Source organism: Callithrix jacchus, chromosome 14, assembly GCF_049354715.1.
Source record: "Callithrix jacchus isolate 240 chromosome 14, calJac240_pri, whole genome shotgun sequence".
Classification (NCBI taxonomy): Eukaryota; Metazoa; Chordata; class Mammalia; order Primates; family Cebidae; genus Callithrix; species Callithrix jacchus.
The window spans coordinates 21982060-21997234 of NC_133515.1; the positions used below are offsets into that span (position 1 = coordinate 21982060).

A 15175-nucleotide genomic window follows, 5' to 3' on the forward strand; every position below is an offset into this window, starting at 1 on the left:
ATCCGAGAGGTGGAAACGGCGTGGGTGTGGGCTGCTGCGTCCCTTCCACCTTCCAAAGAAGGCTCAGTCTCTAGGAAGGTAGTCTCAGGTCATGTTAAGTCTGTGTTTAATAAAAATCCCTTTCTCGAATGGGAGAAAGAGGCTTCGGAGGATAGCGAGCCAGAGAGGGCCGTTCCTCCTATGAAGCGGTTTTCTCTTAACGCCGGTGGCGAGGGCGCTCACTCAGGGGCGGGCCCCGGTAGCGCGAGGCAGTGCAGGGCCGGAAGGGGAGTCGTGGCGGCCGCGGCGGCAGGAACAGCGGCGGTGGCAGGGACCGCAGGAGCGGTGGTGCTGTCAGCGCGGCCGTCGGAGAAATGGGAGACCCGGGGTCGGAGATAATAGAATCTGCCCCTCCAGCTGGCCCTGAGGCATCTGAGTCAATAACCGATGAAAATGAGGACGACATTCAGTTTGTCAATGAAGGACTATCGAGACCTGTTCTTGAATACATTGATCTGGTCTGTGGTGATGATGAAAAGCCTGTCATAGTGATGTGGAGTCTCGCTGTGTCTCCCAGGCTGGACTGCAGTGGTGTGATCTCCGCTCACTGCGGCCTCCACCTCCCGATATTCAGGTGATTCCTCTGCCTCAGCCTCCCGAGTAGCTGGGACTACAGATTCTGTTTCCTAAAATGCCAAAACGACAGGGTAATTTTTTTTGCATTTTTTAAAAGTGGAGAAGGTGAAAACAGACACAGAAAGTAATGAAGTGAGCAAAAATCATTGCGGATTTTCTAAGGCAAAGGAACCACATTTCGAGTATATTGAACAGCCAATCATTGAAGAAAAACCATCATGTTCATCAAAGGATGAAATAGATAATCTTGTGCTTCCAGATTGTTGGAATGAAAAGCAAGCATTTATGTTTACAGAACAGTACAAATGGCTTGAAATAAAAGAAGGTAAATTAGGATGTAAGGATTGTTCAACAGTTAGGCATTTAGGATCGAAAGCAGAAAAGCATGTTCATGTGTCCAATGAATGGATTGCATATTTAGTAACCCCTAATGGCAGTAATAAAACTACTAAACAAGCTTCTCTACGAAAAAGAAATTAAGGAACATGATGTTTCTAAAGCTCCTGGTAAAATTCAGGACTTGTTAAAGGAATCAGCTAATGATTCAATTTCTAATTTAGCACATAAACAAAATAATAAAAACATTTATGCTACTGTAAAAGTTTTCAATACTGTTTCCAGTTTAGTAAAACATAATAGACCTTTATCTAATATTGAGGGGCCAATGGAATTACAGGAAAAAAAATGGAGAGGTAAATTGTTTAAATGCATGTTACAGTGCAACAATAGCAGAACATATTGCAAAATAAATGAAAATGAAGATATTTAAGAATATTATCGAAGAGAATGCCAAAATCTATATCATAATTGACGAGACATCTACAGTTTCAAAGAAAAGCATCCTAGTGATTTATCTCCAGTGCAAATTCAGTCAGCTTCTGCACCGGTTATGTTATTTGTTGCTTTAAAAGAATTGGTGTCAACTACAGCAGAGTCTATTTTCAATACATTATTGACTACTTTAAATGATTGTGGTTTTACAAATGATTATTTGAAAACAAATCCAATTGCATTTTGTTCCGATGGTGCTAATACAATTCTGAGAAGAAAGTCTGGAGTAACTAGAAAATTTTCGAAATCATCATTTGGAACTGTTTAAATCATCAACTGCAATTGTCACTTGATGATTCTATATCTGAAATAAATTAATCATTTAAAAATATTTCTTGATAAAATTTATTCTATTTATCATCAACCTAATAAAAATCAAACCAAGCTTCTAGGAACTATAGCTAAAGAACTTGAAACTGAAATTATTAAAATTGGTAGGGTTATGGGACCAAAATGGGCAGCATGTAGTTTACAAGCCGCTACTGCTGTATGTCATGCATATCCTGTATTATATGTGCATTTTTCTCATTCTTACTCTGGTTTGGCAAAGAGATTAGCTAACATTAATTTCTTAGAAGACCTTGGTTTAATGAGATTGACATCCTTGAAGAATTTTCAGTACTTTCTACTACATTACAGTCAAGATCAACTAATATTCAGAAAGCACAAAAATTGATCAAATGTACCATAAGAGCTTTGGAAAACTTAAAAGTTCGAACTGGAAAGTATGAATCTCAAATTGAAAATTTAATCAAGTCAGATAAGTTTAAAGATATTCCATTTAATAAAAACAATAAATTTAATGCTCTGCCTAGGAATATCTTACTAGATAATATAATTCAGCACATGAATCTACACCTTTTATCTGAACGAAACCATGATGAAAGTATTTTTAATTACCTTGATTTGCTAGAATCTTCTACATGGCCTTATGAAAAAATAATTTCACTGTGGATGACAGGGAAAATGTGGCACATATACACCATGGAATATTATGCAGCCATCAAAAATGATGAGTTCATGTCCTTTGTAGGGACATTGATGAACCTGGAGAACATCATTCTCAGCAAACTGACACAAGAATAGAAAATGAAATACCACATGTTCTCACTCATAGGCGGGTGTTGAACAATGAGAATACATGGACACAGGGAGGGGAGCACTACACACTGTGGTCTGTTGGGGGGGATAGGGGAGGGACAGTGGGGGGGGTGGGGAGTTGGGGAGAGATAGCATGGGGAGAAATGCCAGATATAGGTGATTGGGAGGAAGGCAGCAAATCACACTGCCACATGTGTACCTATGCAACTATCTTGCGTGTTCTTCACATGTACTCCAAAACCTAAAATGCAATAGAAAAATTAATAAAAATAAATTTAAAAAAAATTAAATAAGATTTTTAAAAAATCCCTTTCTCTTTTTTTTTGAGACAGAATCTTGCTCTGTTGCCCAGGCTGGAGTGCAGTGGTGCGATCTCAGCTCACTGCAACCTCTTCCTCCTGGGTTCAAGTGATTCTCCTGCCTCAGCCTCCCTGGTAGCTGGGACTACATGCACCAGCCACCATGCCCAGCTAATTTTTGTATTTCTAGTAGAGACGGGGTTTTACCATGCTGGCCAGGCTTGTCTTGAACTCCTGACCTCAGGTAATCTGCCTGCATTGGCCTCCCAAAGTGCTGGGATAATAGGCATGAACCACCATGCCCAACCCCCAAATCCCTTTTCTGACATAAGACCTGGCACAACGATGTGCTCAATAAATATATATTGAATAAATAACTAGGCCAGTGGTTACTTGCTCCCATCTTGTTTGGGAGGGCAACTTTATTGTTTTTCTTCCTCAACTTCCCCTAACAGGCACTAACCCCCAGTGTCTACTCGGGGTTCTGCCTGGCTCTCCCAATTCCAAGCTGGTGCTCCGGCCTGGGAATCTTCTAGGCTCCCAGGGGCATGGCTCCTCCAGTTCCTCAGCCCCAAGCCAGGTTCTTGCTGAGATGAGCACAAATCCCCCTTTTGTCTCTGTATTTCCTTCTGCCTCTCCTTTGAACACATGGATTCTCGTTCCACCTTGAGCTCACTAAGCTTAGAGATATTCTGTCCTTCCTGAAGCAGCCACAGGGGTGTTTCTGCCCCACTTACTATTAGCTGTTGTTACATGACACATGGACACATGTCCATGGGGTAAGGTGGACAGCAGGAAGGGTTGGGAAATTCTGGTTTCTAGGAGGGAACTCTGGGGCCCCCTAGGGTTGTCCTGGGATAGGGCCAGGACCAGTTTGGGGCTGGGATAGGGCTGAGTGGGACTGAGCTGAATGCACCATCAAAGATGAACTTTTCTTCAAACCTATTTCAGGTATCCTCACTTAGCCTTACACGATGATCTTGCCAGATTTGAAGAAAAATGGTTTTTTTTTTTTTCCTATTATACCTATTTCTCTTCCCACTTATATTTTCTAATCAACAATAGAGATCTATTTTTGATTAGCTAGATAAAATACATAGGAACAATTTGGCAGGGTGCAGTGGCTCACACCTGTAACCTCAGCACTTTGGGAGGCCAAGGCAAGTGGATCACGAGGTCAAGAGTTTGAGACCATCCTGGCCAATATGGTGAAACCTCCGTCCCCGCTAAAATTACAAAAATTAGCCAGGCATGGTGATGCACACCCGTAATCCCAGCTACACAGGAGGCTGAGACAGGAGAATTGCTTGAACCCACGAGGTGGAGGTTACAATGAGCTGAGATCATGCCACTGTACTCCAGCCTGGGCAACACAGCAAGATTTCATCAAAAAAAAAGAAAAGAAAGAAAAATTTAAAGGGCTGTAGAGTCAATAAAAAGTTATAATCACCCCCACTCATTTCTCTTTGCCCAGAGACAGTCTGCCACCATTTTCTTGTGGCTCCTTCTACAAACAATACCATGAACACACAATTATATGTGTATGTATAGGTGTGCATTCAGTCAGTATTTCAGCACCTGCTATGATTCAGGCAAAGTTCTTCTATAAAACATATAAAAATCCTTGCTCTAGAGAACGTACATTCTTACAGGAGACAGGGAGTCAGAGAATAAATGAGGTAAATCAAATACATGACATGTTAGATGTTGATATGTGCAGTGGGAAAAACTTACACAAGGTAGGTGAGTTGGGGCGTGGTCCCGAGTGCCTTTCCCCTGGGCTGCCTCTCCACACCCCGAGAAACTTGGGAACGCACAGCTGGTGCAGATCTCAGTTCTGGTTTCTCACACACAGGGGCCCTGCCCTGGTGAGTCACCCCTTCACTTGGCTTCCTGGTGTTGGAGGGCAGGCCTCCCTCACTGCCTCAAGGCTGCTCATCATCTTCAGCTTATATCCTGGGTCACTGTCGATGACTGCTTTGCTGGCCTTAATTAAGTGGTCTATGGGCCAGGAGAATAAAGATCAATATCATCTGGGGACTTGTCAGAAATGCAAATTCTCAGGCCCCACCCCAATACTACTGGATCAGAAACTCTAGGTTGGGGTCCAGCAATCTGTGTGGTTTTTGTTTTTGTTGTTATTGTTTTAGAGACAGGGTCTTTCTATGCCACCCAGGCTGGAGTGCAGTGACCATTTACAGGCACAATCATAGCGCCCTGCAGCCTCAAACTCTGGGACTCAAAAGGTCCTTCTGCCTCAGCCTCCCAAGTAGCTAGGACTAGAGGTGTACCCTACTGCACCCAGCTGAGCAATCTGTTTTAAAAAGCCTTCTGGGTAGCTCTGATGCATGATAAAGCTTATGAACCTCTGCTCTAAGGAAATGCCTTACCATCTCCCATGCCTACCAGCTGTGGTCATAAGCACACGTCTTATATTATTGCACCAAGTTTTGAACAATATTTTCCAAGTTAAATCCTAGACAGATGTACAAATTATATGTTAAGAAGCAACAGGTACCGGAGGCTGAGGCAGGAGAATTGCTTGAACCCAGAAGGTGGAGGTTGCGGTGAGCCAAGATCATGCCATTGCACTCCAGTGTGGGTAACAACAGTGAAACTCCGTCTCAAAAAAAAAAAAAAAGAAGAAGCAACAGGTAAATCTTACAGCCCCATTATTTGAAAATAAGAATCTAGTCATTTGAGTCTGGCCCTTCTTATTCAATTTGTCATGTAAGAATATTCATAGAAGATTGACTTAGTCCTAAATTCCTATCCCTGAATCCTGTTATTTAAAAGATGACAAAATTTGAGCCTAGGCAACATAGTGAGAGACCCCATCTCTACAAAAATGTTTAAAGAAATAGCCAGGGGCAATTGGCAGTCCCACAGATCCATCCGAACTTGCTTCAACAGTGTTTGAACGGAACAGATTGGGGACTCTTTCAGCCTCCGACAACCGTCTGGTTTCCTCTCCACTTGCAACCTCTGGGACCATCTTCTCGGCCATCTCCTGCTTATGGGAACTGCCAATACCGTTTTTGTGGTTAGCTCCTTCTTGCCAACCAACCACGAACTTCCAGATTCGTCAGAATTATTCCACCAACATGAGGCGGCCGTCAACCACCTGGTCAATTTGCACCTGCTGGCCTCCTACACCTGCCTCTCTCTGAGCTTCTATTTCGACTGTAATGATGTGGCTCTGGAAGGCATGAGCCACTTCTTCCGTGAATTGGCCAAGGAGAAGTACGAGCATCTCCTGAAGATGCAAAACCAGTGTGGTGGCCACGCTCTCCTCCAGGACATCCAGAAGCCAGCTCAAGATAAGCAGGATAAAACCCTGGATGTCGGCCGGGCACACGGTGGCTCATGCCTATAATCCCAGCACTTTGGGAGGCCGAGGTGGGTGGATCACGAGGTCAAGAGACCGAGACCATCCTGGTCAGCATGGTGAAACCCCATCTCTACTAAATACAAAAATTAGCTGGGCATGGGGGTGTGCGCCTGTAGTCCCAGCTACTTGGGAGGCTGAGGCAGGAGAATTGCTTGAACCCAGAAGGCGGAGGTTGCGGTGAGCTGAGATCATGCCATTGCACTCCAGTCTGGGTAACAACAGAGAAACTCCAGCGCAAAAAAAAAAAAAAAAAAGAAAAGAAAAGAAAAGGAAAAATTTCTGGAAATAAATGAAATTAAAAGTGCATAAAATATGAGTTATTAAAATACTGCTAAATCATATTAGATAATTTCTCTTCCTCTTTACACTTTTCAGAAGAAAAGGTCAATGGCACTTATGATCATTAGGCAATGTGTAAAGCATTTGATGTGCGTAATCTTATCACATCAGCACAAATGTCACACAATCCAAAGAACATTTTTGGCTCCAACTTACAGATGAATAAGCAGGCTTAGGGAGGATCCTGCCTGATAGACACTTAGCAACAGAGAGGGCCAGGAATGGGGTTCTGTAATCTCAGTCTGCGCTCATTTTGCTGGAAGCCACATTTGTAGATACTGGTACTTATCTGAGCCTAATCCCCAGAATCTCTATGGTCAATTGGAAAAAGGCTTAAGGAGGGTCAGGGGATAGATAGGTCTTGGCCAGAGTCCACCTCACAGTGGGTCAGGTGGGATTCCAGGCACACTGTGTGGCTATTTTGCCAGCCTTGCTGTCCTTATTCAAGGAATGTGGTCTGTCATGGTGGGAATGACCAGCTAGAGTCCTTGAAAAGGCCAGCTACAACCAAGATAATAACCTAAAACAATTCTGTGCCCGAGGACATTGCAGAGATTAGTTCCATAAAGATTTGAAAGGTGCAGGGCTAGTGCTTTCCATAACACCACTATTACTTCACCTATTTGGTCAATGCAGGAGGCAAATGGTGGTGGGGAATGAAGGTGGACTAACACAAACATATTCGTGGGTTTCCCTATCCTACCCATAGCATTTCTGCCAGCACCACTACTTGTAGATTTACATATGCTTACTCCATTGCAATGATGTCTTACATACTAATTATTTGGCCATGGGACATGTTTTCATGATAAAAGGTGTTAGGCAATGGGCCACAGCTGTGGAGTTTCCTGCTCACCACATGCCACATCTCCTAGCAGCAGGCAGCTTCACAGAACGGTGGAAAGACCTGCCGCGGCCTTGATTATGGCGGCAGTGTGGGCTCCACACCTAAGACTTTACAACATGTAGTGAACCTGTGGATGCCTCTCAGAATTTCCCATCAGGACCTAGGCCACCATTCCATGAGCTGCTAGAGTATGAACTGCTAATGATTCACTGGTGAAACCTCTTCCAAGAATGGCCTTGGCCCACTGGAATAGTCTTACTCAAGGTCATGCACCCTTCCCAGTGTGGGGACACACAGCCTGTTCTAAGGATACGTAGTACTTCTGTCCATAATGGCAAATGATGTTGCCATTGGAAAAATGCTACAATAAGAACAGCATTAGTTGGATGAGAGCACATCTAGCACCCACTGGGCATCCTGAGCCCAGCCATGTGGTGTGGGTGAAGCAGAGACCACTGCACTGAGGAAAAGAGCTCAGGGCTGGAGTGCTTAAGAACAGTGTCCAGCAGACTGTACAGACTGCACTCTGCTCAGACCAGTTAGCTCTAATGATCCTTTTCAGCTACAAGTGCCAGTGACTGGCTACTATGTTGAATAGGGTCACCAGGCATAAAGGAGTCAAATAGCTGTGTTACAAGATGGTCAGACATCCCTTGATCCCAGAGGAACATTTTGTGCCAGGACCTCCACCTTCATGGAGGCACTGATACACCAAGTCCCTGAGGACACCCGGGTCTGGTTCATAGATGGAGCCCACTAAGGTACAAGCTGGTGGAATGTTCTTTTCCCCTGCAGCTGTGCAGTCACAGGGGAAAACAAAAGCTGTTTAAAACTTTGCACAAAAAAAAAAGGTACTACCCAGTGGACAGAGCTGGGGACAGTGGTGGTTTCCATGAAAAACTCCTCCAAAATGTTCCTTGCTGCTTTTTCATTGGTTTAGAGATTGTAGCCAATGGGCTGGTGGTGCGGGCCTGTGCCTGGAAGCTGGACTAAATGATCAAGTCCCAATCCCTAGAGCAGTGAACATTGTGGTATCAGATTTCTCTCTCTTTTTTTTGAGATGAAGTCTTCCTCTGTTGCCCAGGCTGGAGTACAGGGGCATGATCTCGGCTTACTGAAGCCTGCACCTCCTGGGTTCAAGTGATTCTCCTGCCTCAGCTTCCCAAGTAACTGGGATTACAGGTATGCGCCACCATGCCTGGATAATTTTTTTTTTTTTTTAATTTTTAGTAGAGACTGAGTTTTGCCATGTTGGCCAGGCTGGTCTCGAACTCTTGACCTCAAGTGCACTACTGCCCTCTGTTTTATGGATGTGAACGTCCACAAAAACAAGCATGAGGAGAATTCAAAACCTGATCAGACTTGTGCCTTCCAGGTAAGGACAAGTGAAAACACCATCACAGTGGCCACAGCATTCCGTCTACAATGCAGGACTAGGACCCAAAGCAAAGATAAATGGCTCCTGCACAGAAAGCCACCAAAGTCTGGCAAATGAGCCTGTCAGTCAAGGGGCAAAGAAAACTCTAGGGCACATATGAACCCAGGACACCAGGTTCTGGCCAGCCCTGACAAATAGGCTATATAATCTCCTAAGTGCTCCTCTTGGGGATACAATTAGGCACTGCCTACAGTAGGCATCTTTCTGGGCATGGCATGGTAATGTAGGTCCTTACCACAGATATGAGCTATATGTAACATAAATTGAGGGACTCGCAGATGACCTGTGTTACATGCTGAGATTCCCTGAATGTGTCTTATCAAATGATGCTGTATTTGTAGTCAAGAGTATCCAACACTGGCCAACCACCTTGGACATTCCCAGGACATCTTGGGACCCTCATCACCCACAGGCAATAGATGCCATTAGAGGTTGGAATGAGGCCAGGTGCGGTTGCTCATGTCTAATCCTAATAATTTGGGAGGCTGAGGTGGGTGGATCACTTGAGACCAGCCTGGGCAACATGGTGAAACTCTGTCTCTACATTAAAAAAAAAAAAAAAATTAGCCAGGCGTGGTGCTATGTGCCTGTGGTCTCAGCTACTTGGGAGGCTGAGGTGAGAGGATCACCTGGGCCCAGGAGGCTGAGGTTACAGTGAGCCATGATTGAACCACTGCACTCCAGCTTGAGTGACAGAATGGGACTCTGCTTCAAAAAAAAAAAAAAAGAGAGAGAGAGAGAGAGAGAGAGAGATGGATGCTTAGAGGAGAAGCTAAAAAAGGTACACAGACAGCCAAAGCTCAATTCTCAATTGAGTACACACTTAAAACAGACAATATGGATTCTAAATGTGCCAATTCCCCAAAAGGGAACTTTTTTTTTTTTTTTTTTTTTTTTTTGAGACAGAGTCTTGCTCTGTTGCCAGGCACCAGGCTAGAGTGCAGTGGTGCAATCTTGGCTCACTGCAACCTCCAGCTCCCGGGTTCAAGCAGTTCTCCTGCTTCAGCCTCCCAAGTAGCTGTGACCACAGGCACGCACCACCACACCCAGCTAATTTTTGTATTTTTTAGTAGAGACGGGATTTCACCATGGTCTCGATCTCTTGACCTCGTGATCCGCCCACCTCAGCCTCCCAAAGTGCTGGGATTACAGACGTGAGCCACCGTGCCTGGCCGAAACTTCCTTTTTAAATAGAACCTGTGTGAGTTTGAAGAGTCAGGGAGGAGGCCCAGACTGGCTGTAATAGACTCAAACCACGCAATGTACTCTTCTTATTTCTCCTTTTCCTCCCATGCTTACCCCTGGGGAAACCAAACTACTGGAATTAGCAAGTAGCTAAAAGTCAAGGGGTGGGAAACTCTAAGCTGATGCTTCTTCTACTGTCCAGCTAAGCTTCCTGGATCTGAGCAGTTATAGACGTTGATGATACTGATCATGAGTGTGAAGTGATGACTCCCAAGTAGTCCTGGCATGGCCTACTATGTGAGGGAGTGGAAAATGTTTAGGTGGCACAAGTTGCACCAAAAAACAAAATCAAAAACAAAAAAAACCTGTGCTGCTTAGGAATAAACGGATAAACTGTGGTGTGTATCAGACCAAGCAAGGACTGCAGGGACTGGCTATACCTACATCACAGCCATGAAAAACATGAAAGCCACGACGGTGGTGAAGGAACACCCCAGATCTCTCTTGGCTCTTGCCTGCAGAACAGCTGGCTTGGCCTGTCATCTCAGAATCTTTTGGTGACCTTGTCCTGGCTATCACCATTGCCCTCAGTCTAACTACTACTCCCATCCTATTGAGAGACCTTAAATTGAGGACCTCTGACTTTAAAAGCCGAGAAACTCTACCCAAGATGTAAGAAAAAAATTAATTTTCTGGACACAGGTTTCTCTGGTCCCCTTCCACTATCTAAAAACAACAACAAAATTTCCTTGTGTGGCTCAATCTGTCTTACCCCTCCTGACTCTGCTGACCTTTAAAATCTCCTCCCGGCTGGGAGTGGCGGCTCATGCCTGTAATTCTAACACTTTGGGAGGCTGAGGCGGGTTGATCACTTGAGGTTAGGAGTCTGAGACCAACATGGTGAAGCCCCATCTCCACCAAAAATATGAAAAATTAACCAGGTGTGGCGATGCGTGCCTGTAATCCCAGCTACTCAGGAGGCTGAGGCAGGAGAATCGCTTGAACCTGGGAGACAGAGGTTGCAGTGAGCCGAGATCATGCCATTGTGCTCCAGCCTGGGTGACAGAGTGAGACTCCATCTCAAAAAAAAAAAAAAGCATTTTGATCACCTTTCCAAACTTTTCCACAGTAACTAAGACACTCGTGTTTTCTACATCTGTGTTGAATATGATCCTTAGAAGTTCAGCAGGAAGTATTTTGACTAGAGTGGCATGCAGTAGCCTGCAGACAACTTCTGATTACATTTCCTTTCTGATTTCTAAATGCATCTCTTTTTAACCTTTTACTTTATCTTTACGCAGGCTCCTGAAGGGTGCATATAGTTTATCCTGAAAGAAGCAGTTTGGGATTAATCCTTTCAATCATTTTTTTATTTTTATTTATTTATTTTTAATTTTTTATTGGATTTTAGGTTTTGGGGTACATGAGCAGAGCATGCAAGACAGTTGCGTAGGTACGCACATGGCAGTGTGCTTTGCTTTGCTTCTCCCCTTCACCCACATTTGGCATTTCTCCCCAGGCTATCCCTCCCCACCACCCCTCCCACTGGCCCTCCCCTTTTCCCCCCAATAGACCCCAGTGTTTAGTACTCCCCTTTCTGTGTCCATGTGTTCTCATTTTTCATCACCTGCCTGTGAGTGAGAATATGCGGTGTTTCATTTTCTGTTCTTGTGTCAGTTTGCTGAGGATGATGTTCTCCAGATTCATCCATGTACCTACAAACGACACAAACTCATCATTTCTGATTGCTGCATAATATTCCATGGTGTATATGTGCCACATTTTTCCAATCCAGTCTATTATCAATGGGCATTTGGGTTGATTCCAGGTCTTTGCTATTGTAAACAGTGCTGCAATGAACATTCGTGTACATGTGTCCTTATAGTAGAACGATTTATAGTCTTTTGGATATATACCCAGTAATGGGATTGCTGGGTCAAATGGAATTTCTATTTCTAAGGCCTTGAGGAATCGCCACACTGTCTTCCACAATGGTTGAACTAATTTACACTCCCACCAACAGTGTAAAAGTGTTCCTTTTTCTCCACATCCTCTCCAGCATCTGTTGTCTCCAGATTTTTTAATGATCGCCATTCTAACTGGCGTGAGATGGTATCTCAATGTGGTTTTGATTTGCATCTCTCTGATGACCAGTGACGATGAGCATTTTTTCATATGATTGTTGGCCTCATATATGTCTTCTTTCGTAAAGTGTCTGTTCATATCCTTTCAATCATTTTTTGCCTTGTTATTATTTCCTGTTTTACTCACATCAGGTTTGAATTAATTTTTAATTTTACCAATTCCTTCTTTCTAATTTTTGTACCTCAAGAGTTCAGACTTAGATGGATCAAAATTTTTTTCATGATACAGTCTCATCATCATTCTATACATAGTCTGCTTTTATTTCTTTTGTGTTTTTAAAAATAATCTAATAAACACTTGTCCAACCTAAGAAGTAGAAAGAATAAACGATGTACTTTTAAAACAGGGCTATTGGCCAGGCATGGTGGTTCACGCCTGTAATCCCAGCACTTTGGGAGGTGGAAGCAGGCAGATCATTTGAGGTCAGGAGTTCAAGACCAGCCTGGCCAACATGGTGAGACCCCCCCCCCATCTCTACTAAAAATACAAATATTAGCTGGGTGTGATGGTGGGTGCCTGTAATGCCACCTACATGGGAGGCTGAGGCAGAAGGATTGCTTGAACCCTGGAGGTGGAGGTTGCAGTGAGCAGAGATGGCGCCACTGAGTGACAGAGTGGGACTCCATCTCAAAAATTAATAATAAAATAAAATACAGGGCTATGGACTTACCTGTACATAGCACCATTCAGTTAATAACTAAAGTTACACCACTTTTTGTAATGACTCCCTTTTTACAGTATAGTGACTGCCCAAAAACACACCACTAAGTAAGTACACCGTAAGAAGTAATACTTGATTTTTTTTTTTTTTTTTTGAGACGGAGTTTCGCTCTTGTTACCCAGGCTGGAGTGCAATGGCACAATCTCGGCTCACCGCAACCTCCGCCTCCTGGATCCAGGCAATTCTCCTGCCTCAGCCTCCTGAGTAGCTGGGACTACAGGCACGCGCCACCATGCCCAGCGAACTTTTTGTATTTTTAGTAGAGACGGGTTTCACCATGTTGACCGGGATGGTTTCGGTCTCTTGACCTCGTGATCCACCCGCCTCGGCCTCCCAAAGTGCTGGGATTGCAGGCTTGAGCCACCGCGCCCGGCCCAATACTCGACCTTAGAGTTTCCAGCAAAGACACACCCCAAAATCTCCCCACGCAGTTCCCAGCGGGAGGCTTCACGTGGAAGCAGCTGCCTCTGGTCTGTGTGGGACAGTGCCACCTCCTGGTCGGCGGGAGAGACAGCATCTTAATTCTATCCATGCTTCCATACTAGGAAACTACCTTGTTTAGCCTCAATTTTGTTTCAAAGGTATTTGGGGTGCTATAAGTTTATTTTCTGTGAATTTTGAGGGCAATGTAATGATGAGCTCCCAAAAGACGGAAAAATTGGTGAGGGCAATGATGCAAAATGCAAATGCACCTTCCCCTATGGTCAAGTCCTGAGTTCTTCTTTTGGGGAGGGTAACATACCTACATTACACGAAGTTCTATGCACCAAATATTTATTTACATTAAAATTGTTGTTCACTACTGACATAAATATGTTTTCTTTATTTGGTTGATATTTTTCCATTAAAATTATTCAGGTCTCTTGGATTGAGATAATTTTCTCATTAAAATTAATAGAAATATTGTTTTCTTTTTCTTTTTTTTAACAGAAGCGCTACCATTTCTTTATTAAATTACACAAAAAAAGGAGGGGAGGGGGGCAGCTGTGGGGCTTGGCCCCAACCCCGGCCCCACCCAGGCCTGGCTCTGTCTGAGAAGAGGGGGCCTGAGGGAGATCCAGGGGTCAGGCAGGATAGGAATGGTGCAGGCCATGAGGCTGTGGGATGCAGAGGTTAGGTGGGAGAGGCTACCAGAAGAAGGACAGGGCTGGGAGGGGAGGGAGAAAGAGCAAAGAGAGGAGCAACTGGGGGCCAGCTGGGGAGCTCAGATGGAGCAGGTCAGGAGGTGGAACAATGGTAGAGTGCGGGTGGAGGGGGCAGTGACTGGGAGGAGGAAATGAGAAGGATGGGGAGAAAGAAGAGGGTGGCAGCTCTGGTGCAGGGCCCAGAGCAGGGAGCCAGGTGAAGAGTGGCTGGACTTGTCTGACCCCACCCCCAAAACCAGGCCCAAAGAGACCTCCCACCCCCAGCCTACTGGCAGGGGCTCACGCCGATGCCCCATTTTCTGTCTTCTGCCGCTTGGGATCCGCTTCATCCTCCTCTTCTGCAGTTCTCTTCAGCGTGGACCCTTCGTCATCCTCTTCTTCTTCTTCCTCATCTTCTTCTTCCCCTTCATCTTCCTCCTCTCCATCCTCAGCAGTTTCTTCTTCTTCCTCTTCAGCCCCGTTCTCCTTCTCCTCCACCACTTCTTTCTTTCGCTCTTTCGGGCTTGCCTTCTTCTCCACCTTCTCCTTCTTCTCCTTCAGGTCCTTGGCGCTCAACTCGGCCGCTGCCTCCACGCTTTTTTCCGACATGGTGCCGGGGCCGGGGCCGGGGCCGGGGCTGGCGGGGAGCCGGGGTCCCGGGGCCGAGACAGAGGGGCGCTGGACGGCGGAGGGTGGCAGCGGCCGGAATCTGGCGCGGTGGCGGTGGCGGCTGCTCGGCAAGCTGGGTCTCTGAGAAATACTGTTTTCATATGTAGGTTTGTCACTTAACAGCAAGGTTTTTAGAAATGAATTTAGTCATTAAGTAAAGGATAGCTATAACTTCAAAAGAAAAGTACAAATATCTAAATGATAGCAAAAAAGAATTAACATTAAAATGTCAATCAACCCAAGACTAAGACATAAAAATAAATCAAAGAGTAGAAAATTTTTAAGACCCATGAACTAGCATGATTCAAAGTAATTCAGAATAAATAATAATGAAAGCAAAAACAAAACAAAACAAAACAAAACAAAACAAAAAAAAAACACTTGGCCAGGGGTGGTGGCTCATGCCTGTAATCCCAGTACTTTGGGAGGCTGAGGCGGGCGGATCACCTGAGGTCAGGAGTTCGAGACCA

General features: G+C 44.7%; 1 protein-coding gene and 1 pseudogene across 1 annotated transcript; one reads left to right on the top strand and one right to left on the bottom strand.

Moving 5' to 3' along the window:
• The first annotated feature begins 326 nt into the window (after positions 1–326).
• LOC144579238 (E3 SUMO-protein ligase KIAA1586-like) lies at positions 327–2614 on the top strand (annotated as a pseudogene).
• Positions 2615–13813: 11199 nt separating this feature from the next.
• LOC100411118 (parathymosin) lies at positions 13814–14648 on the bottom strand. The gene has a single exon (XM_017963991.4). The coding sequence runs from the start codon at positions 14643–14645 to the stop codon at positions 14337–14339; it is 309 nt and encodes a 102-aa protein (XP_017819480.4). The 5' UTR covers positions 14646–14648; the 3' UTR covers positions 13814–14336.
• Between the last annotated feature and the right edge of the window lie 527 nt (positions 14649–15175).